The sequence below is a fragment of the Macaca nemestrina genome, chromosome 3 (genome assembly GCF_043159975.1).
Source record: "Macaca nemestrina isolate mMacNem1 chromosome 3, mMacNem.hap1, whole genome shotgun sequence".
Lineage (NCBI taxonomy): Eukaryota > Metazoa > Chordata > Mammalia > Primates > Cercopithecidae > Macaca > Macaca nemestrina.
Window position 1 is genome coordinate 79,555,368 of NC_092127.1, and position 24,552 is coordinate 79,579,919.

Genomic DNA, 24,552 nt, shown 5'->3' on the forward strand with positions numbered 1-24,552 from the left:
GCCCGCCTTGGCCTCCCAAAGTGCTGGGATTACAGGCATAAGCCACCATGCCTGGCCTGATTCACATATATTACTAACTGAAATGCAGTATCACTGCACTTCCCCAATTAGTAAATTCAATACATTCTGTATATAAAAAAATCCACCAATCCCCACAAAAAAACCAACCAAACAAAAACCCCAAAAAATCACCAAACCATACTGTCAAGCGAAATAGTTTTAATTAGTAGGCTGATCATAAATAAATCCACATAAAAGATTTAACAGAATTACAAATAGTTTTGTGTTCCTTTGTGGACTCAATTCATAATACGCATTAGTCAACCTCATTCTCTAACTGTGACAAAAAGAGTTGTCATCCAACAATGCAGCACAGTTTAAGCAATTCATATTCTATAGTTACATTTTTACATTTTTTTTACAAATGTAACATTTATGTACATTATATATAGATTTTTTCTATAGTTCATGTACTGAAACTCTATTGTTTTTACAGGGAAAATGTTGAATTCATTTAATGAATAAGAAACATTCCTTGTTAAAAAGTAATTCATATAAACAAATAACATGGTACCACTGCCTTTTGGCATCTCTTGCCAGAGTTCGAGTCCAGAAATGTTATATTAATTATAAGAAAAAAGAATTTATCTAATTTTACATTATGACATATCATTCCACATAGCTACATAAATTTGCCAGCTTGCAATGAACAGAGCACTGTACTGCCATACTACTGGAAATGTGTAGAAACCAATTCAAAATATACTTGGTGAAACAGCATCATCGTTACCATTAATTTGAGTTGAAAAAGATCTGTCAAGTTCTTTCTTCCCCTTTACTTTTTACCAAAGCCTCAGACAGAGTGCTGTGCGTTGCATCTTGTATTAACAAATGCCTTCATTCCAAATTTCCCATGTGCTTCTCTGACAGATTATGCTTTACCTAGGTTATAGATCTTTTTCTTATTCAATTTTATTCTACTTCACTTACAAATCTGCTGTTGAACATGAAGCAAAAATTCATAGTAAGAAAATGCAGCTTCTGTCCGGTCTTCAATCAAATGCTGAAAAAATTCTGCTTTGGCAGGACTCTCATCTCTGGAAGAAAGAAAAGGGCATTTGTCTAAACCTATTTAAAAGCCCTGATTTCACCACTTTGCAATCTATCTCATAAAATTACACTTGTATCTTGTATATTTACAAGAGTAACTGTATATTTTAAAAATTACTGGGCTGGGTATGGTAGCTCACACCTATAATCGTAGCACTTTAAGAGGCTAAGGTGGGAGGACTGCTTGAGCCTAGGAGTTCAAGACCAGACTGGGCAAAATAGAAAGAGCCCCACCACTGAAAAAAAAAAAAAAAAAAAAAAAAAATTAAAAATTGGCTGGGTGTGGTATCTCACGCCTGTAATCCCAGCACTTTGAGAGGCCGAGGCGGGTGGATGACCTGAGGTGAGGAGTTCAAGACCAGCCTGGTGAAACCCTGGTCATGGTGTTTCACCAATGGTGAAACCCTATCTCTACTAACCAACATGGTGAAACCCTGTCTCTACTAAAAATACAAAAATTAGCTGGGCGTGGTGGTGGCTGCCTGTAATCCCAGCTACTTGGGAGGTTGAGGCAGGAGAATCGCTTGAATACAGGACACAGAGGTTGCAGTAGGCTGAGATCACGCCATTGCACTCCAGCCCGGATGACAAGAGTGAAACTTCGTCTCAAAAAAATAAAAAAGAAAAATGAACAATTAGCCAGGTGTGGAGGGAAGTGCCTGCAGTCCCAGCTACTTGGGAGTCTGAGTTGGGAGGATTACTCGAGCATGGGAGGTCCAGGCTGCAGTGAACCGTGATGGTAGCAGCCCTGCACTCCAGCCTGAGTGACAGAGACTCTATCTCAAATTAAATAAAAATTAAAAATTACTAATATATGGAGATGTCAGAAAATGGAATACAGGGGATATAAATCAAGTAACAACATTTTACCACGAGAATATATTTCGATACTATTTAAAGTTTGTTTTGAAGACAAGCAATTCCACAGACTACATAGGAAAGACAACTTCACAATTAAGTTACAGAAGTACTTACTTTACTATGTGAAGGATTGGACTTAATGGTCTGCTGTCTCTAAGCCAAGTTATGAAGGATCTGGCTCTTTCCGATGAAAGTGTATCTAGCTCTGGAAGATGTGTCTGGTAAAAGAAATACAATTAGGAAACTATTTCCTTTCTCATAGACTTCAGCAGTATTAGAACAAAATCATGATTCCTACTATCACCCCCAACTGCCAGCACTCTATTTCTTGGCTTCAACAGCAGCAACTACACAAATTATTTAAACTGTTGAAAAATCTGTTTATATTTTTCTGGATAAGTCAATAAAATATGTGCAATGATACGTCACTGACATTTTAACTGACTATATTTTTCTTGCTAAGTCAATAAAACATAAATGATTCGCATGTCACCAGTATTGTGTGGCGCCTTTATGCTTCTTCCAGAGGACATGTTCAAATGAAGGGGGATACCATTAAATTCCAAATTCCCTTAGCAATTATATATTATATCCTATTCTAAAATTAGCCATTCTGGGAGAATTTCACGTTTCCTTTAATTTAAAGGCAAAGAATTTTAAAGTACAGTGTGGATATGTAAATATATTTTAAAACTATATGCAAGACTATTTTAAAAGGACCTAAAAGTCTATTTTTTTATACACATACATACATAAGAAGGTAAGATTTACTTTTCTTTTTCAAAGTCAACTGTAAATTAAATAGTAAATTAACAGTAAATTAAATAATTCAAGAATGTAGTATATAACAATTTAAATAGACAAGTTTGGAATAATTATGTTTGTAATTCCTGTCAATATTTTAAAAACCATTTCCATTTTGATGCGAATTTTTTCAGCTGTTTTCTAAATTATTACTAAGTATACAAGCACAGTTTTGAAAATACAAATGGGGATCATATCATGAATACTATTCACTTCAGGCTGTATCCTCCTTCTTCTTTTTCTTTTTAAGAGATGGGGTCTTGCTACGTCACCCAGACTGGAGTGCAATGGCTGTACACAAGTGCAGTCATAGTACACTACAGCTTTGAACTCCTGGGCTCAAGCAATCCTCCTGCCTCAGCCTCCTAGCCTCCCAAGTAGCTGGGACCACAGGTGCATGGCACAGTGCGCCAGACTGTATTCTTTTTAATAAATGCACAGCTATTATTTAATACTACAGCATGTGTGTATATATGCCTATTTCCATGAATACATCTACAGGATATATTCTTTGCAGAATAATTTACTGTGTCATAAAGAACATGATTTTAACAGACATTGTCAAATTGCCCTCTAAAAAGGTTACATAAGTACTATATATTCCAGTCAATAGTGCTCAACAGTGTCCATTGCCCTGTGCTGTCTACATGATTGTCTATTATCAAATTTTAAAATTTCTGACAATCTGGTAAATGAAAGAAATGCTATATTACTATTTTTTCCCTAATTATGAGTGAGATTATTGTTTCATATGACCTCTACTTTATTTTTCCTTTATGAATTTCCTGTTAAAATCCTGTACCCAGTTTTCTTTGGAGGAGGTCGAAAGGAAGGAAGTAGGTCTTCTTAAAGATTTGTAAGAGAACTTTTCATAGAGAAGTTAGCCCTTTTTCAGTCTTATGAGTTACAGATAATCTTAATATTTTGTTGTTTGTATTTTGGCTTTATTTATTTATTGTTACCAAATAGAAATGTTTTATATTTGTGCTTTCAGATGTATTTATCTTTTGAATCACCGACTTACAAAGGCCTTGCCCGTTTTAATATTATTAAAAAAAAAAAATTCGGCAGGTGCAGTGGCTCATGCCTGTAATCCTAGCACTTTGGGAGGCTAAGGCTGGGGGATCACAAGGTGAGGAGATTGAGACCATCCTTGCTAATACCGTGAAACCCCAACTCTACTAAAAATATAAACAATTAGCTGGGCATGGTGGCGGGCGCCTGTAGTCCCAGCTACTGGGGAGGCTGAGGCAGGAGAATGGCGTGAACCCGAGAGGCGGAGCTTGCAGTGAGCTGAGATTGCGCCACTGCACACCAGCCTGAGCGACAGAGCAAGACTCCATCTCCAAAACAAAACAAAACAAAACAAAAATTCACAAATATTTCTTCTAGTGATCTGCATGGTTTCCTTTTTTACATTTAAATGTTTAATCCATTTGAAAGTCATTTTGATATAAGGAATAAAGTAAATATCGTCTTGTTTTTTCCTTAATGACTAATCAGTGGTCCCAAGATTATTTTTCTAATATTCCATTTCCCCACAGTAATTTAAATTCAATCTTTACCACACTGTATTTTTCATTAATTAGATCTGTTTCTGAACTCTATTCTGTTCCACTGATCTGTTTACTGTGCCAGTATCATGGTACTTAAATAACTACAGCTTTAGAATAAGGTTTACTATTTTACTTAGAATTTATTTTTCATATATTTCCCCCTTTGCTGACATTATTCTCCCTTTTCGTTTCCTTATTATCCTCGTTTGTTGAGTTTCAACAATGAACTCTTGGATTATTTGTCAATTAAAAAAAAAATCAAACAATGACAGACTGTAATAAGGATTACACTGAATTTATATTAATTTCAGGAAAAAGGATATATTTACATTATCTAACAATAAGGTAGGCCAGCTTTCCCTTTCAATTAATTAATTATACAAATCTGTTTTCAGAATCATATTTCCTTAGTATTGGTTAGCATACATTCAGTAAAATCCTACTGAAAAATTTGTGTTTAGTATAAGCAAAGTAACTTTTTTTTTTTTTTTCCTGAGACAGAATCTCGCTCTGTCGCCCAGGCTGGAGTGCAGTGGTGCGATCTCGGCTTACTGCAAGCTCCGCCTCCCGTGTTCAGGCCATTCTCCTGCCTCAGCTTCCCTAAGAGCTGGGACTACAGGCACCTGCCACCACGCCCGGCTTTTTTTTTTTTTGGTATTTTTAGTAGAGATGGGGTTTTACTGTGTTAGCCAGGATGGTCTCGATCTCCTGACCTCGTGATCTGCCTGCCTCAGCCTCCCAAAGTGCTGGGATTACGGACATGAGCCACCGCACCCAACCACTTTTTTTTTTTTTCCCAGACGGAGTCTTGCTCTGTCGCTAAGGCTGGAGTGCAGTGGTGCAATCTCGGCTCATTGCAACCTCTGCCTCCCGGGTTCAAGTGGTTCTCCTACCTCAGCCTCCCAAGTAGCTGGGACTACTGGCACCCACCACCACACTCGGCTAATTTTTTTTTGTATTTTTTAATAGAAACGGGGTTTCACCATGTTGGCCAGGATGGTCTCGATCTCTTGACCTCGTGATCCACCCGCCTTGGCTTCCCAAAGTGCTGGGATTACAGGTGTCAGCCACCGTGTCCGGCCCAGCAAAATAATTTAAATCCAAAGTTAAAGTTGTTGGAAAACAGTTTGGCAGTTCCTCAAAGAGTTAAACATAGAGTTATCATGTGACCCAGTAATTCTAATCCTAGGGATATGCCCAAGAGAACTGAAAACATATGTTCACACAAAAACTCGTACACAAGCATTCATAGTAGCCCTATTCACAATAGCCCCAAAGTAGAAACAACTGAAATATCCATCAATGGATGAGTGGATGATCAAAATGTGGTATGTCCATACAATGGACTATTTTTCAGCCATAAAAAAGAACACACTGGTCAAGCACTGTGGCTCACACCTGTAATCCCAGCACTCTGGGAAGCCAAGGCAGGAGGACTGCTTGAGCCCAGGAGTTCAAGACCAGCCTGGGCAACACAGGGATACCCCATCTCTACAAAAAAAAGTTTTAAAATTAGCCAAGTGTGGTGGCACACTCCCGCGGTCCTGGCTACTCAGGAGGCTGAGGTAAGAGAACTTTTTATAGAGAAGTTAGCCCGTTTTCAGTCTTATGAGTTACAGATAATCTTAAGATTTTGTTGTTTGCATTTTGGCGTTATTTATTTATTTTTACCAAATAGAAATGTTTTGTATTTGTGCTTTCAGATTTATTGATCTTTTGAATCACTGACTCACACATAAAGGCCTTACCCATTTTAATTTTTTTTTTTTTCAGATGGAGTCTTGTTCTGTCGCCCAGGCTGGACTGCAGTGGCGCGATCTTGGCTCACTGCAAGCTCCGCCTCCCGAGTTCACGCCATTCTCCTGCCTCGGCCTCCCGAGTAGCTGGGACTACACGCGCCTGCCACCATGCCCGGCTAATTTTTTTGTATTTTTAGTAGAGACAGGGTTTCACCGTGTTAGCCAGGATGGTCTCTATCTCCTGCCCTTGTGATCTGCCAGCCTCAGCCTCCCAAAGTGCTGGGATTACAGGCATGAGCCACCGTGCCCGGCCTGTTTTAATACTATCAAAAAAAATTTTCACAAATATTTCTCCTAGTGATCTGCATGGTTTCCTTTTTTACGTTTAAATGTTTGATCCATCTGAAAGTTATTTTGATATAAGTACTATTGATTCCTACTCAGGAGGCTGAAGTGGGAGGACCACTTAAGTCTGGGAGGTCGAGGCTGTAGTGAGCCATTATTGAGCCACTGCACTACAATCTGGGTGACAAAGCAAGACTCTGTCTAGAAAAATAAATAAATAAACAAACAAACAAACTACTAATACAAGATACAACATGAATGAATCTTAAAAACATTACAGAAAGTGAAATAAGTCAAATACAAAAGGCCACGTATTACCATTTATATAATAGATCCAGAACAGGCAAACCCAGAGATAGAAAGTAGGTTACTAGTTGCCTGGGGACAAGGATAGGGAAGAACTGGGAGATATGGGGTTCTTTTAGGGTGATAGAAATGTTCTGAAATTAAATAACGGTAATGGTTGTAAAACACTGTGTAATACCAAAAACCACTGAACTGTACATTTTTAAATGGTGAATATTACATGAATTTTACATCAATGAAAAAAAAAACGAGCAAACAAAAAGTTATAGGTGTATAAAATCTACTGACCATTTTCTGTGGTATTGATGCAAAATTAGGATATCCAAGCACATCCTCTATGAAGTTATTGTCACAGCCTTTCCCAACCCAAATGTAGAAAACCTAAAAACAAAAAGCAACAAAATATTAAAACTCCCTAATAGTCAAGAGAATTCATTTTAGCTAATGTTCTCAAACCTATCACCTCAAATAAGGTAGGAACAAACAAGAGTAAAAAGGAAATCTATAACTGTTACATTGTGAATCTGTATGTAAGAATCCAGAGTGGTTCACATCTTCTTTGATTAAATGTTAAGGCTTCCCATAAAATATATTTTACCTTTTGCAGTTATTTTCCCAATAGAAATATAATCCTTTAATCAGTATAACTGACTCACTGTATTTCCCATCCACTATTTCATTACTGTCTGTGTATTTTCACTCATGCATTTCTCCCTCTTCTGTGGCTATCCAAATCCTTCTTCTGCTCATAAGGTATCATTTTGAAGCCATCTTAACCATTCTGACACCCTTCAACAACTACCCCTGCCCAGTGATTTCTCTTGAACTCCTAATCATTAATTAGGTTTCTGACAATGGATGTAAGTTGAACTAGATAAACTCTTGAAATACTTTTAAATTCTAGACTCTAGATGGCAAAGTTCCTGAAGATAGGAATTTACCTGATTAGTTCTCTTCATCAAGTATACATAATTCATGATGGTAAATTATATTAAAATGTATTACTCTATCAGTATTATTAATACAAGTATCAACATCAGTATAAAATGAAGTCCAAATAGAAAAGTTTAAAGTAAATTGACCTCTAGTGCCAGTTACCAATTTCAGCTCCTAATCCTAATGCACCTTTCACTGCCTGCTCTGTGATAACAGCTGGACCCTAGAAGTGTTTCTTTATTTTTGGTCAGCTCAAACAGTGTTAAGCTTTGCCAGTAGAGGGTGCTTACAGAGCCACAGTCCATAAGGAAAGCACCTTCTCTTGTCAGCTTCTCTGCAGACAATTTTTGAAGAGGTGGCTGTGGTACAACCCTGTCATTAACATGTATTGCACCCTGAAAAGAAAAAGACAGAATGTGAATGAGATTACATTACTATCATCGCAGTTTGGGGGCCAATGGTCACTAACCCTTTATGAAGCACTGGAAAATAACACTTCTGAGTTTGCATGATATAAAAAATACTGATTATATGCTACCACCTTGGCTGTAGAATCAACACACTCAAATGTATTCAAATTTAAAAAGTAAAAACATGAATACATAAAATGATCAGTCACATTCCCTTCCCTTTTAAGGTGGGGTCATAATATATTACAAGTATGACTATTGGCTCTGATGCATAGCCAGCTACTTTTTAACATTTCTTTGGCAACATAACATTATGTTTGGAATTAATACTAATTCCAAAGAATACAGTTTTCACACGGGGAAGATAAAAGACACTACATATTTGCACATTAAAATTATTATTGGATACCAGATTTGGTTTACTATATAATCACAATTGCAAATGATCTGCTCAAAAGCAGTCAGTATTGGCCAGGCACGGTGGCTCATGCCTGTAAACCCAGCACTTTGGGAGGCCGAGACGGGCAGATCGCTTGAGGTCAGGAGTTTGAGACCACCCTGGCCAATATGGTGAAACCCTGACTCTACTAAATGTACAAAAATTAGCCAGGCGTGGTGGCATGTGCCTGTAATCCCAGCTACTTGGGAGGCTGAAGCAGGAGAACTGCTTGAACCTGGAAGGCAGGAGCTGCAGTGAGCCGAGATTGCACCACTGCACTCCAGCCTGGGCAACAGAGCAAGATTCTGTCTTTAAAATAAAATTTTAAAAAAAGGAAAAAAAGAGAAGCGGTCAACATCTACCAAATATAAATGGAAATGTCCACTCTACAACTTAGGTTTGTAATACATATTATAACCAAACCTACAAGACAAATTACTTCCAATGTGAAACTATTTTTTAAAACTCCTTAACCACTGATGGTATCTGAGAGTCCTGCCTTCCAATCAGATCCACAGCCAGTGTCCTTCTTTAATGTATTACTACAAGGGGGAAAAGAGTTAAAAAGAAAAACCAGTTGATAGTATATTGTCATCTTAGCTGTAGAACAACACACTCAAATATATTCAAATTGAAAAATTTCAAATGCACTAAAATGCATACCTCATCTGTCAATCTGTCTATCCTGTATAAGTTGGGATGAATCATTCTCATTAGATGAACAAGTGGCTGAGACTTTATCTGACACATGGCGTATACACGATCATCCAGCCGTGTGCTTGTACCCGTTCTAAATGCTTTCTACAAGGAAAAAGATAAATGTTTTCAAGTAAAATACAAATATGGTAGACAAATATAAAAACAAATATACACTATCAATCATGGAAAAAGCATGACCTTTAAATCAGACAGACCTGGATTCAATTCTCAGCTCTGACATTTAACAGGTATGTGATGCTGGAGCAAGTTACCTAGCTCCCTTGAGATATATTGTCATCATGAGAAAAACAGGGAAAATAATATCTCTTTAGGTTGTTGAAAGGATTAAATAAAATGATGCATTGACACCTTTTATGGTGCCAGAGACATGGAAAGATGCTTGATAAATATTAGTTCCTGTCCTTAAAGAGTCTCTTTCCAGAAGGACATATTAAGAGTGAGCTATGACTGCACCGTTATGCAAACTGCTCACACACATTAAAGAAGAGAAAATATGGTTTCACTAAAGTCATCATGTATTTGTATATCTTCATTTTCCACTGATCTTTTTCTTTTTCTTTTTTTTTTTTTTTCAGTCGCCCAGGCTAGAGTGCAGTGGCGTGATCTTGGCTCACTGCAACCTCTGCCTCCTAGGTTCGAGCAATTCTCCTGCCTCAGCCTCCAGAGTAGCTGGGATTACAGGCACGTGCCACCACGCCCAGCTAATTTTTGTATTTTGGGTAGAGAAGGGGTTTGACTATGTTGGCCAGGCTGGTTGCAAACTCCTGACATCAGCTGATCCGCACACCTTGGCCTCCCAAAGTGCTGGGATTAGAGGCGTGAGCCACTATGCACGGCCCCATTGATCTTTTTCTATTCTTCAAAACCCTTTCAATGCCAAAGTGAATAATCCTCTAGTTTATTAGAAAACGACAACCTAGATTTCCTTTCTTCATATAAATATCTGAGAATTTTAAAAAACAATATTAAATATACCAATGTATAAAAAAGCTACCTGTTTGAGAAGGGCCAAAACATAGAGAGGAAACAACTTGAGGGAGCTGGGCGCCATCAATGCAGAGTGCTGTAAATTTGAGACAGTTGAGCCATATGCAGACAATGAGTCCACTACAGCATTCACTAAGGCATCTCTTGCATCTGATAGACTTGATGAAATGGACCGATCCACAGCTATAAAGCAACCAAAGTGAAAGGTATTTTAAGCATTAGACTCCAATGGGCACTATAAGAGAGAAAATTGATATGCATTATTTAAGAAACAAAATTCAGCTAAGTTTTTAGGATAGAAAAATGTATTTCATCTGCTCCCTCATTTCAAGTGTTTTCTTATACATCTTTTTCTGAAATAAATGTGACAATCAGAACAAGTCTAGATTCTTTTGGACATTTTTGTTTTAATCTCTTAAGTCTAAAAACATTTAGCCAGCCTGGGCATGGTGGCTCATGCCTATAATCCAAGCACTTTGGGAGGCCAAGGTGGGAGGATCACTTGAGACCAGGAGTTCAAGACCAGATTAGGCAACATAGTGAGACCTTGTCTCTACAAAAAATAAAAAAATTAGCTGGGCACAGTGGCATGTGCCTGCAGTCCCAGCTATTTGGGAGGCTGAAGTAGGAGGATTGCTTGAGCCTGGGAGGTCAAAGCTGCAGTAACCTGTGATTGTGGCATTGCACTCCAGCATGGGCAACAGAGCAGGCCCTGTCTAAAAACAAAACAAAACAAAAAAACCCCAAAACATGTAGCCCCTGTTGACATTAATGAAATATATATTTACCATTTACTTATGAAAAAGTCTTGGAAAGGTTTCCATTACTCAAATGCCAAGTCACATGTATCATTTTTTTCTGCTCAACCAATGTAATTTCTGCAATCTGAATTATACCTTGTGATCCTCTACAATTTTTGTAAAGCATTCCAAGCCAATCAATTTTGTGAAAGGGAAAAATAAACACAAGTTTTCATGCAGCCACTGAAGAGACAGATAATGTGAAACTTATTTTTCTACAATAATATATTCTATTAAAATAGGGATAACCTATAATATATATGCCCAACCACTAAAATTAAAATTATATTAAAAAACAATTGGTTATGGCATAATTAATTCAAAATCCATATATAAAATTATACTTTAAAAATATGAATCCTGAGGTTTGGGGTACAAATTATCCCATCGTAACAAACCTGCATATCCCTGAATCAAAAACAAAAGTTAAAATTAAGAAAGAAATCTGATATACAAGCTTTTGATTTTAGTTAAATATTTAAGAGAATCTGATTAAATCCTTCTTCCCCCCCAGCCACCAAGACAGAGTCTCCCTTTGTTTCCCAGGCTGGAGTGCAGTGGTGCGATCTTGGCTCATTGCAACCTCTGCCTCCTGGGTTCAACAGATTCTCCTGCCTCAGCCTCCTGAGTAGCTAGGACCACATGTGTGCACCACCATACCCAGCTAATTTTTGTATTTTTAATACAGACAGGGTCTCACCCCATCGACCAGTCTGCTCTTGAACTCCTGAAGTCAAGTGATCCTACTGCTTCAGCCTCCCAAAGTGCTGGGATTACAGGCATGAGCCACTACGCCCGGACTGATTAAATGCTTCTGTTATTTAAAAAAATTTGGATCCTTTAGTAAATGCTATAATTTTTCCCAAATTAGTATTAATGACTCTCTTTCCCTAGGACTGCATGGGAAATAGCAAGGCTTGTTTCATGTCTGAGTTCATCTACAAAGCAAATTCATTGAAAACATTTAAGTGCTATGTTAATTCTCAAAAGGATTTTTTTAGACTTACATATAATTAAGTACCGTTCTGTAGTGGTTATGTGTCAAATGCGTAGCCATGTAATCTCTACCACAATCAGGATACACAATAGTTCCATCACTCCAAAATTATCCCCTTACACTTGCCCCTTTGTAGTAAAACCCTCCCTCGGCCTCAACCCCGATTATTCACCATTTGCTAATTTTCCCTTTTCTTGAATGTCATATATATGGAATCATTTGTATGCAGCTTTTTTTTTTTTTTTTTTTTTTAAATGGAGTCTCACTCTGTCACTGAGGCAGGAGTACAGTGGCGCGACCTCGGCTCACTGCAACCTCCGCCTCCTGGGTTCAAGGGATTTTCCTGCCTCAGCCTCCTCCCAAGTAGTTGGGATTACAGGCGTGCAGCACCACACCCAGCTAATATTTTTCTTGTATTTTTAGTAGAGACAGGGTGTCACCATGTTGGCCAGGCTGGTCTTGAACTCCTGACCTCAAGTGATCTGCCCACCTCGGCTTCCCAAAGTGTTGGGATTACAGGCGTGAGCCACCACACCCGGCCTATGCAGCTTTTTGAGTCCAGCTTCTTTCATTCAGCACAATGTCTCTGAGATGCATCCATGTTTGTTTAAGTACTGACAGTTCATTCCTTTTTATTGCTGAATTATATTTGATTGTATGATTGTACCGTGGTTTGTGCATACATTATTTGAAAGACATTTCAGTTTTTTACCACATTTTTAGAGATTATGAATTCTCTCAAAGATTCTGAAAGTAAGATTAAGCAAAAATGTGAGGACAGTCAGATTCACATTGCAGTAAATAAAAATGTAAAACATATGCTTTTTAAGTAAGAGAAAACCCTAGCTTCAGTTTCTTTCTTTCTTTCTTTCTTTTTTTTTTTTTGAGATGGAGTCTCGCTCTGTTGCCCAGGCTGGAGTGGAGTGACACGGTCTTGGCTCACTGCAACTTCCGCCTCCCTGGTTCAACGAATTCTCCTGTCTCAGTCTCCTAAGAAGTTGGGATTACAGGCACCTGTCACCACGCCCGGCTAATTTTTCGTATTTTTAATAGAGACAGGGCTTCACCATGTTGGCCAGGCTGGTCTCAAACTCCTGACCTCATGATCCGCCCGCCTCGGCCTCCCAAAATATTGGGATTACAGGCGTGAGGCCACTGCCCCCAGCCAAGCTTCAGTTTTCAAGACAGAAAAATACATTTCACCTGTTCCTTCAATTTTTACTCACCCATGTTTGCCAGAAGGCAGATGGCAGCTTGTACATCCACTCCCGCATATACATCTGCTAGTGAACTTACCACTGGCAAACAAAGTGTATGTACTCTAATTCTCCGCTCACCTAAAAAAAAAGTCATTGAAAATACATTAGATCAAAAAGGAAATAAAGCAAACAAGTTGAATATTTTCTTTTCTTTTTTTTTTTTGAGACAGAGTCTTGCTCTGTCTCTTAGGCTGGAGTGCAATGCTGTGATCGCAGCTCACTGCAACCTGTCTCCCGGGTTCAAGTGATTCTCCTGCCTCAGCCTCCCAAGTAGCTGGGATTACAGGTGCCTGCCACCATGCCCAGCTAATTTTTGTATTTTTAGTAGAGACGGGGTTTCACCAGTTGGCCGGGTTGGACTTGAACTCCTGACCTCAGGTGATCCACCCACCTTGGCCTACCAAAGTTCTGGAATTACAGGCGTGAACCACCGCCATGCCCGGCCAGAAGTCGAATTTTTATTCAAGTTATTGTTTTGGCTAGATTATGTCACCAACAGGATTTTGAGATGTAAAAACAAAGTTTTACAATTAACATTTTTAAAAGAAAATTAAACACCCTCCAAATCTGCAGAGTATGAACATACGCTATATCACTCATTCTAAATTATATCCCAGAGTAAAATATCAGAAAACTTAACTGTCAAGTAACAAATGAAGACCTTAATTGCTAAACAGTTTTTTACTTTATGGAGCAAGAAATAATACAAAGAATGGCATAGCTGGATTTAACATGAATTGTTTTGAAACAAGATTCTAGGAATACAAGTCTTCCATAAATTAAAAAAGTGTACTATTTAAAGACTCAAAAGTGAGAGTAAAAAAAGAAAGAAAATAACAACATATGTTTGATTAATACAAATTCCATTACTTCCCACTGTGTATTCTTTCTTTTTCCCCACTCCACCAAAGGCCATGTGAAAGGAGGGGAGAATTACTGCTGCAGACTATATTTCATTTCTGTTAACATTACCTTTGCTTGATGTATATAATAGGGCTGTTTGAAAACATACTAAGGAAGTATCTGTTAAACTTTCTTCAATTGACAACTGCACTGCAAATCCAGCATCAGGATTGATGTTGGCAAGGGATAACAAATCAGTAGAACGGACAAAGAAGTTACCGTGAAAAGTGTGCATTGAAAGACCTAAGAAAGAGAAAACGATACAAAAAAATGAAGTTAACAATAATATCTTCACCTCAACCTAAAGTTACTTTTTAAAGTCAAAGATGTTTATGATTTTGAATCAAAGGATAACTGGGGAGTAAGGTTCAAGTGTAGACAGAGTTTCTAAAATATCAATTCAAAAAAACCAGTGGACATTATATAAAAGGCAGACTATACATTTCAGTTGTATTGACACCTAACCTTATTTACATTTTCTCACATGTGACTTGAAGTCAGACATAATCTGACTAAACATTTGTTTAATTTGCAAAATTAAACAAATGAGGGTTTAATTTGTAAAACAAATGAGGGTTTTACAAAACAAATTTTGTAAATTAAACAAATGAGGGTTACTATATAACTCAGCCTAGGTTTAAAATAAAGGATTAAAACAAATATTCACATAAAACCAAGGAAGTGTACATTAAATGATTATGAAGGCAAAGACCCTTCATTTGACAATTCTTATTTAAGATCTTCCCTATTCCTCTAATTCTCCTTCTAAAATCATTTCTAATATACGCTTTCCCTTAGGTTCTTCTGAGTAAACCAAACAGTACTTTTGTCTACTTATTCATGTTATTTTTAAAAATTGGGCAAGGATTATTCAATAACTATTATCTATTTAAAACATGGTATGGCTAACCAGATCAAACAGTCTTCCGTAATGAACAGTCAGAGGTAGTCAATACATGGAATGTTCACTGACTTTGATACAAGTATTTAATATAAAGTGTAAGTTTTACAACTTCATACCTTTAGTACACCTTATTCTCATAACAGCTTCAAACCCAATTTTTCTTGTGAGATACCGTTTTAGGTCTTTTTGTAACTTTTCTGCTTGTGAAGGATTGTGAGTATAGTGGAATGATGGATAATAATAGATGCACCCTGCAGAATACTTGGACATGCAAGCTTTAGAGAGAAATACAAGAAGTATTAGTCACAGAAATAATATTCTACTTGTCCAACAGTAGTACAGATTCACATTATGAAGAAATCTAAGTCACGAGAAAACCTAAGACATCAAAATAGGAACATACAAATCTGAGAAAACAGTAATATTTATAAAATATACGATAAAGTTTACTGTTGAGCAGAATGGTAAGGGAATCATGCTATATAAACAAAATACTAGTGACATTTTATATTTGTATAGTGCTTTAAACTTTACTGGTAGTTTTCATAGATATTGTCTATCTAATGCACATGTCTTTCTCCCTAAAATATTGAGAATGCTTACTGAAGAGTTTAGATTTAAGTATGCATTAAAAACGTTTATTTAAACAAATGTACACATGATGACTTTCCTTACCTAGCGAAGCAAGATCAGAATACTGTGAACTTAAAAGGAACAAATCCACTGCAGTTTGCTGTCCTGAGCAATCTAATGCAAGCTTCTTATAAAAATCAGTTGCGGGGCCAAGATGTTGTACCACCTAAGTCAACAGATCATAAAGTAAGAGCTAGAAATCTTTATGCTCATGTTTTCATGTCACTTTTATAATAAAAAGGATGTCCTCTGCCTCCCTACCAAACTAAGGAGTTTTTTAAATGTCTAGGCATTTGGTGCAGATTTCCTATGATAATAACAATGATAGATAATCTTTATAAAAAACACTTATGTGTCACCACTAAGATGTTTCACACAAATTAAATAATTTTCATAACACATCTCATATGGTTTTTATTATCTACATTTTCAGATGAAGAAACTGAGGCGATAACTAATTAAGTAACTTGACCAAGATTATATAGATATAGAGGGGTGGATATTGGAATATAAACCCAAGAAATCTGGCTGCAGAATGAGTGCTGTTAACCATTATTAAATATTGTTACATAACTTAAGAGTAAAAGATTAAGGAAGGTGTTTCTTTTTGGTATAAGAAGACTTGAGCTGAGAAGGTGACACTAGAGAGAGTCTCCAAGTTCTTAATCACCATGCAATATTTCCTAACAAAATGTTTCAATCCTCTTAACTATACTGCATGATGATTATATTAGAGCTTACTCTAATATAAGGAATTAAGGATATGAAGGAATATGTAAACCAGAACAGATACTGAAACTTTAGCGTCCCACGCAGGCAGACAGAGAATATTTTTGAAAGTTAAATGAGAAAACAAAACAAAACTCTATCAAAGGATTCAGTAAATATATAACAGCTTCCTGTGTTCAAAACACCACAGTAATTTATAACGGATTGTAATGGGTCAACGAACTAAATGCCAGCTAAACTTGTTAATGAGTTTAAAATATACAATTATTTTAAAATTAGCTTCCTTCTCAAATGCAATTTTAAAATACAATTCCAATAAAAAGTGAAATATGCTGCCTTTTTTCTCTAGCATATTGGTGAAGAATTAAAAAAGCAACACTACTTAATGGAGGTTACAGGATGAGAGTCCTTAAGAACAGAGGTTGATTAAAAAACCCGAAAAAACAAAACATTCTTTAATAACTTAAAGATTATGCCCTTTAACCCAATAATTTCACTTCTAACAATTTATCCTAAGGCAAAACTGGATATGTGGCTAAAGATTTATGACACTATTAAAACTGTTTAATTCGTACTTATAACTACTTATAATGACATGTTCTCAAATATATGTTGAGGCCAGACAGAACTTACACAAAAGAAAAATGACTACTGTAGTTCATTTATTATTTGAAATAAGGGTTTAAAAATGCCCTGACCAAATCTTCACATAAAACCCAAGTAATGTCCAGCTTCATATATTCCTTTCATTATTATTATTATTATTATTTTTTTTTTGAGACAGGGTCTCGCTCTGTTGCCCAGGCTGGAGTGCAGTGGCAGTGATCACAGCTCACTGCAACCTCTGCCTCCCTGGTTCAAGCGATTCTCCTGCCTCAGCCACCCAAGCAGCTGGGATTACAGGCATGCACCACTGCACCCAGATAATTTTTGTATTTTTTGGAGAGATGGGGTTTTGCAATGTTGACCAGACTGGTCTCAAACTCCTGGACTCAAGTGATCCACCCGCCTTTGCCTCCCAAAGTGCTGGGATTATAGGTGTGAGCCACTGCACCTGGCCATTATTGTTATTTAAGATGGGGTCTCGTTACATTGTTCAAGCTGGTTTAGAACTCCTAAGCTCAAATGATCCGCTAGCCTCAGCCTCTTGAGTAGCTAAGGTTACAGGCAGGTGCTACCACACCTAGCCCTTTTTAAAAAAAATAGTGCAAATACAGCTCTGGCTCACATCTGCAATCCCAGCACTTTGCGGGACTGAGGCAGCGGTATTGCTTGATCTCGGCAGTTTGAGGCCAGCCTGGGCAACACAGCAAGATGTTGTCTCTACTTTTAAAAAACAAAAGAAAAAAATTCTGAAGACAACTATTTAATAGCTGAAAAGCAATCAATTAATTGGTTATTTTCACATTTACTTTCTCTGTGACTTCACAGAATGCTCACAATATATTCTCCAATGAAAAAGGTCAGTTAACATACACACACACACACATATATACACACACACGTGCGATGCCCAATTATGCTCATCTGTATGTTTGTATAACTAAATGCTAGTATCGTTAGATTATTGGTGATTTATGCTTTTCTCCACTTTCCAAGTGTTATACAATGATCTGTGTTATCTTTATAATTAAAACATTTATTAGTATGAGCATGTTGAATTACAATAGATACATTTAGTAAGTTTTACCACTTACATAATAGAAAATAACACTGGAGTCAGAAAGTCAAGTCGCACTACCATTACCATTAAATAGTTATTTAACCTTTACCTAGATACTCTACTTCCTCATCTATAAAATGAAAGGGTTATACTAAATGATTTATAAATTTCTATGACTTACAAAGTAATAAAAAGAACATACTGTGACACAAAACCAAAAAGATAATTTGAGTTTAAAAACTCTCGCCAGGCGTGGTGGTTCACGCCTGTAATACCAGCACTTTGGAAGGCTGAGGTGGGTGGATCACGAGGTCAAGAGATTGAGACCATACTGGCTAACACTGTGAAACCCCATCTCTAATAAAAATACAAAAAAATTAGCGGGGCGTGGTGGCAGGCACCTGTAGTCCCAGCTACTCCAGAGGCTGAGGCAGGAGAATGGCGTGAACCCGGGAGGCAGAGCTTGCAGTGAGCCGAGATTGCGCCACTGCACTCCAGCATGGGCGACAGAGCAAGACTCTGTTTCAAAAAACAAACACACACACACACACAAACAAAAACAAACAAAAACTCTCTGGCGGCCAGGCGCAGTGGCTCATGCCTGTAATTCCAGCACTTTGGTAGGTTGAGGCAGGCGGATCACAAGGTCAGGAGTTCGAGACCAGCCTGACGAACACGGTGAAACCCCCGTCTCTACTAAAAATACAAAAATTAGCCAGGTATGGTGGCGCACACCTGTAATCCCAGCTACTCAGGAGGCTGATGCAGGAGAATCGCTTGAACTCAGGAAGCAGAGGTTGCAGTGAGACAAGATCGTGCCACTGCACTCCAGCCTGGGCGACAGTGTGAGACCACGTTTCAAACAACAAAACAAAAAAACAAACAAAAAACCCCAACACTCTTGCCAGTTTTTTATTATTAATGAATTAGAAAAGTAGAATAAACAAATAATTACACAATCTTGAACATGACAAAAAGCTAAATATAAAATACCTTTGTACTTGATCTCTGATTAGGATCTTCTCTGGATTGCAGAAGTCCTGCACCCAAGGAAGGTAACTGTGTCTGAAATACAGACACACGGCCACCTGTTGGAGACATTAATTTAAAGGCAGCCTGAAGTGCAGGACCAAGGGCACTGTGTGTTTCTCTTGTATTGGTGAACATATTTGGTAATGCATTCAGTAAGTCTTTTATAAGCTGAGAAAACAAAGATCAAAAATTGAATTACTGAGAAGGCAAAGGAATAATCTTCTTTTAAAACATTCCATAGTGTATCATGCGTCACTGTATTTCTGGGGACTGGAACTGAGAAGTCAATAAATATGCCATTTACATTGTCTATTATTTGTAATATTAATATATCAAGTAAATAAATGTTAAACATTTTAGTTACCAGTCACAATATATTTTTATACTTTAAGAAAATAAATCAACCTTACCTCTTTACTTTCATATAGATTCACAAGTAAACTATCCGGTGTAGGTAGAAAAACATCTATAGGGAAAACATATATTTTAATCAACAAATCGAATCAAAAGAATACATTAGAAAATCCTAAAGTTTTTATCAGGTCACACATGTAATGTGTACTATAATTTTGCTTTATTTTACTTATTTTATTTTTTTGAGATGGAGTTTCGCTCTTGTTGCCCAGGCTGGAGTGCAATGGTGCAATGGTGTGATCTCAGCTCACTGCAACCTCCACCTCCCGGTTCAAGCAATTCTCCTGTCTCAGCCTCCTGAGTAGCTGAGATTACGAGCAAGCGCCACAATGCCTGGCTGATTTTGCATTTTTAGCACAGACAGGGTTTCTCCATGTTGGTCAGGCTGGTCTTGAACTCCCGATCTCAGGTGATCCGCCCACCTCGGCCTCCCAAAGTGCTGGGATTACAGGCGTGAGCCAGCGCACCCACATAATATTGCTTTATTAAATATACACACTCTGTATATATTATACATACATGTGTATAATACATACACAGGCATAAATAACTTAGAATCAAGTATTTCCAGAAAAACAATTATTTTGAACAAATACTAAAGTGCATGACATTATCCTCACAGCATATAGCAAGATGTATATTAAAATAAAGTAGCCCCCATTTCAAAGTCCGTAGTCTGAAAGGTTTTTATTTTACTGACTGCTTACCATCTATATCAGACACAATCAACATTTGAGGCTGTGATAATCCTTCTTGTAAATTGTAGAAATGAATAGTGCTATCAAAGGTCATGAATCCTATTCTTGTTCGTGAATCTCCAGGAAGCCTAAAGATAAAAATGACAATTTTAAATTCAGAGTGCTCAGTAACATATTTCATTTCAGAAAATAATGAAATAGTAATTTAAGTCCAAGGATAATTACACATATGCTTTTCTACAGAGGACAGAAAAATTATCCCTATCTAAACAAATATATATCAGAGAAGACGACCAAGGTGACAACTTACTTCCAGTTCCAATATTAGAACAATAGTATATCTTGCTTAAGCATTTTAAGGGCAGAATGAGAAATGAGTACTTTCCAAGAAAAGACTGAATATACTGCAAATCAGATTTTAATGTATAAAATTTTACACAAAAACCACATTTATGAACACTGAAACATTTTATCTATCATTAATCTTTTAAAATGTTGTTAGAGCTGTTTTCAAAAGTCGATGCCACAGTATAAAAGAATTACCATTTCACTGCCTGTCAAGCTTTATTAGTAAGATCGATGTCTCATCTTACAGAAGCACATTACTAAGTTCTACCAACTATGTTAACTTGAGTTATGTAATTTATTGTCTTAACAATGCCTTTAAAATATCTTTGGATATTATAGGATGCCAAAATAGAATATGCATCAAAGCAGGAAGCATTATCACTGCTATGGATGACTAATCAGGGTATTCAGATATAGTCTGCAAGGTGGGTCAAGAGCATTTCAGAGCACAGAATGCCACAAGTTACATGGATGTTCAGCTTACCAATATGGTCAATATTTATGATGTTTCCACACACTAATCTTCACTCCTGTGAGACTTCTAAGATCACTGAGGGGTGGGGTCATTTATTACTGGTTAGAGAAGACTACTGACCTACTCCAAGCTAAAAATAAACGAAGTTGAGCTGAAACTGCTCCAGCATCAAACTCTTCTTTCTCAAAGAAGTTTCCTTCCAGAGCCCTTTCCAAAAACATATTATACATTTGTTGCTATTCTATCACTTTCTTTTTCTTTTACTTTCCCAATGCTTCTATTTCCTGCTGTAATCAAATAGAAACATTTTAAAAACATTTTCCATTCCCAGTTTTACACTTTTGGTTTTGCACAGTCTATTTAATTTACAAGTTGTCAATCGTCTCTCTCAGTGTGGCTCCTATTTCATACTTTTCCATGCAAGGCTAATAGATTAAATGGATTTCTGGAGCATAGTGATGCAATAGGAGCTTACTCCATCCACTCTATGCATCAACCTGGTATTTTAGTACCTCCAAGAATGGTGTACCCTCTTGGGGGATTAAAACTTGGCATTTAAAAACAAAAACAGGCCAGGTGCAGTGGCTATAATCCCAGCACTTTGGGAGGCTGAGGTGGGTGGATCGCTTGAGCTCAGGAGTTCGAGATCAGCCTGGGCAACATGGCAAAACACAGTCTCTACCAAATATACAAAAATTAGCCGAGCGTGATGGTGTGTGCTTGTAGTCCCAGCTACTGAGGAGGCTGAAGTGGGAGGATCACTTGAGCCTGGGAGGTCAAGGCTGCGGCGAGCAGAGATCACACCACTGCACTCCAGCTTGGGGAACAGAGCAGGCCTCTGTCTCAAAAAAAAAAAAAAAAGACAGAAACATCAACAACAAACCAACAACAAGCCAACCAATCATCTCTGTAGAGTAGTCTTCCATTGCCACTCACTGTTAAAGCTATTTTTGAAGCACTTGTGACTAAAGTAGGGGCAAATACTTCAAGGGTTAAAACATGAAGCAACAAACACTAAAAGCAAACCTCTCAATATCTCTGAATTTTTAAAATCTTGAACATCTTAATGTCATCAGTTTCCTTTCAGGCCAAGATCAGTGATATGAAGACTATGGTGACTAGAAGTAGCATTCAACAGGGCAAGGACTCTTCAAGCTCATATGGTAGAGGAGAACCTTTTGGAACCACCAAAGTACTTGGGACAGAGTACTCACATATAACAAGCCCCACACCTCTACACATGTTGAGAACCACTGCAGTGGTGAACCACTCTCACTAACAACCTGAAGTCACATCTCTTATGGGTGTTGGAGTGAAACAGAAATGTGCAAACAACTGTATTTTCCAGAGATTTGGACAGTTCATTTTTTTTTTTTTTTTTTTTTTTTTTTTTTTTTTTTGAGACGGAGTCTCGCTCTGTAGCCCAGGCTGGAATGCAGTGGCCGGATCTCAGCTCACTGCAAGCTCCGCTTCCCGGGTTCACGCCATTCTCTGGCCTCAGCCTCCCGAGTAGCTGGGACTACAGGCGCTGCCACCTCGCCCGGCTATTTTTTGTATTTCTTAGTAGAGACGGGGTTTCACCGTGTTAGCCAGGATGGTCTCGATCTCCTGACCTCGTGATCCGCCCGTCTCGGCCTCCCAAAGTGCTGGGATTACAGGCTTGAGCCACCGCGCCCGGCCTGGACAGTTCATTTTTAAAGCTAGATGAGGGGCTCCTTCATGACTAATCTTGGTAGACACAGAGGAGGGAATTAGATCCAGGTATAAGCCACATATCTTATACTCGCTATTTCCATTTCCACAATCCAGCTCATTACTAATGTGCCAAAATGCTCAGTTTCTTAGCCTGGTGTGGTGGTGGGTGCCTGTAATCCCAGCTACTTGGGAGGCTGAGGCAGGAGAATTGCTTGAATTCACAAAGCGGAGGCTGTAGTGAGCTGAGATTGCGCTATTGCACTCCAGCCTGGGCAACAGAGTGAGACTCTGTCTCAAAAAAAATAAATAAAATAAAAATAAATAAACAAAATGCTCAGTTTCTGGCTTCCTAACATATTAAGCACAAAATCAGTTTCCTCCTTCCCTTTAAACCAGCTCATTCTGTCATCAGTGCAATTAAAACAAGTTCATGAAAAAAATTCCTTGCTCAGGCATAAATTACAGCCAGATTTCTCTCATCCAGATTCTTTTTAAAAAAATCCTTTTATCTTTTTAAATGTTATTTAAACTGACAGATAAAATTGTACGTATATATCATGTAAAACATGTTGTTTTGAAATATATATATATATATATATATCTACACACACACTGTGGAATGGCTAAATCTAGCTAATGAATATATGCATTGCCTCACAAAGTTATTATTTTTGTAGTGAGAATACAACAATTCTAATCTCTTAGCATTTTTCTAAGAATACAATATACTGCTATTAACTACAGGCACCATGTTGTACAACAGATCTCTTGAACTTATTCCTCCTATCTTTTACACTTTGGCTAGCATCTCTCGAAACCTCCCACCCTATCCCTGGTAACAACCACTGTACTCTCTACTTTTATGAGATTTACCTTTTTAGTTCCCACAAATGACTGAGAACATGCAATGTCTGTTCTTATCTCGCTTAACATGATGACCTCCAGGTTTATCCATGGTATCATAAATGAGAAAAATTTTCTTTTTAAAGGATGGATAGTATTCCATTTGCACATATACTGGCTTCTTTATCCATCCATCTGTTGATGGATACTTAGTCTGATTATGTATCCTGGCTCTTGTGAATAATGCTACAATAAACATAGGAGTGCAGATATATCTTCCACACACTGATTTTTCTTTGGATATGTTCCAAGTAGTGGGATTGCTGGATCATACAACAATTGTTTTAAATTTTCTGAGGGACCTTTATACTGTTTTCCATAATAGCTGTACTAATTTATATTCCCCGAAGTGTAGTTGCCCTTTTCTCCACATCCTCACCAACATGTTATCTTTTGTCTTTTTGATAGTCTCATCCAGATTCCCGATACACAGGCTAACTCAAGATTTCTGGCCCCGTGTTCAGACTGGCTAAGTCAGACAGTTAGATAAGATCTAAATTCCTGACTAAATACTAGATTTTTATGATTCTATAATTCAGATACCAAGTCATAAATCATAACTCGAGTATCTAGATCCTTATTCTATGGTACATAAGTAGTACTCTTTTTAGTTGATAAATATAAACCAAACCCAATCCCACAAACTGTGAACACTTCATATTTATATCCATTTATATATATAACATACACACATGTATAGTATGAATTAAAAGTATTCTTACTTGTCTAGATTTTCTAAGAGTGACTGGCACAAAATTGTCAAATATCCAGCTTCCACTGCATTATGAGACACATCTAAAACAAACAAGTAAACTGCAGGTTGAGGAGGACGCAGCTGAAAGGAATAAAAATAAAGTAATTTATTGGGAATTTATTCTTTTTATTC

At 37.5% G+C, this 24,552-nt stretch overlaps 1 protein-coding gene across 6 annotated transcripts in view; it reads right to left on the reverse strand.

Moving 5' to 3' along the window:
• Positions 1-204: 204 nt before the first annotated feature.
• The window catches only part of LOC105486267 (SEC24 homolog B, COPII coat complex component), a 105,405-nt gene continuing 81,057 nt past the window's right edge, over positions 205-24,552 (reverse strand). For all 6 annotated transcript variants that reach the window (XM_071093201.1, XM_024794248.2, XM_071093200.1 and 3 more), the window contains 14 exons: positions 24,389-24,501; positions 20,255-20,373; positions 19,544-19,599; positions 19,095-19,301; positions 15,752-15,875; positions 15,193-15,351; positions 14,242-14,415; positions 13,237-13,347; positions 10,221-10,396; positions 9,170-9,307; positions 7,948-8,052; positions 7,010-7,102; positions 2,086-2,189; positions 205-1,097 (listed from right to left, as the gene is read on the reverse strand). In XM_071093201.1, coding sequence (XP_070949302.1) covers positions 983-1,097; positions 2,086-2,189; positions 7,010-7,102; positions 7,948-8,052; positions 9,170-9,307; positions 10,221-10,396; positions 13,237-13,347; positions 14,242-14,415; positions 15,193-15,351; positions 15,752-15,875; positions 19,095-19,301; positions 19,544-19,599; positions 20,255-20,373; positions 24,389-24,501 — 1,794 coding nt within the window. In that variant the 3' untranslated portion in view covers positions 205-982. The remainder of the gene's footprint in view (positions 1,098-2,085; positions 2,190-7,009; positions 7,103-7,947; positions 8,053-9,169; positions 9,308-10,220; positions 10,397-13,236; positions 13,348-14,241; positions 14,416-15,192; positions 15,352-15,751; positions 15,876-19,094; positions 19,302-19,543; positions 19,600-20,254; positions 20,374-24,388; positions 24,502-24,552) is intronic.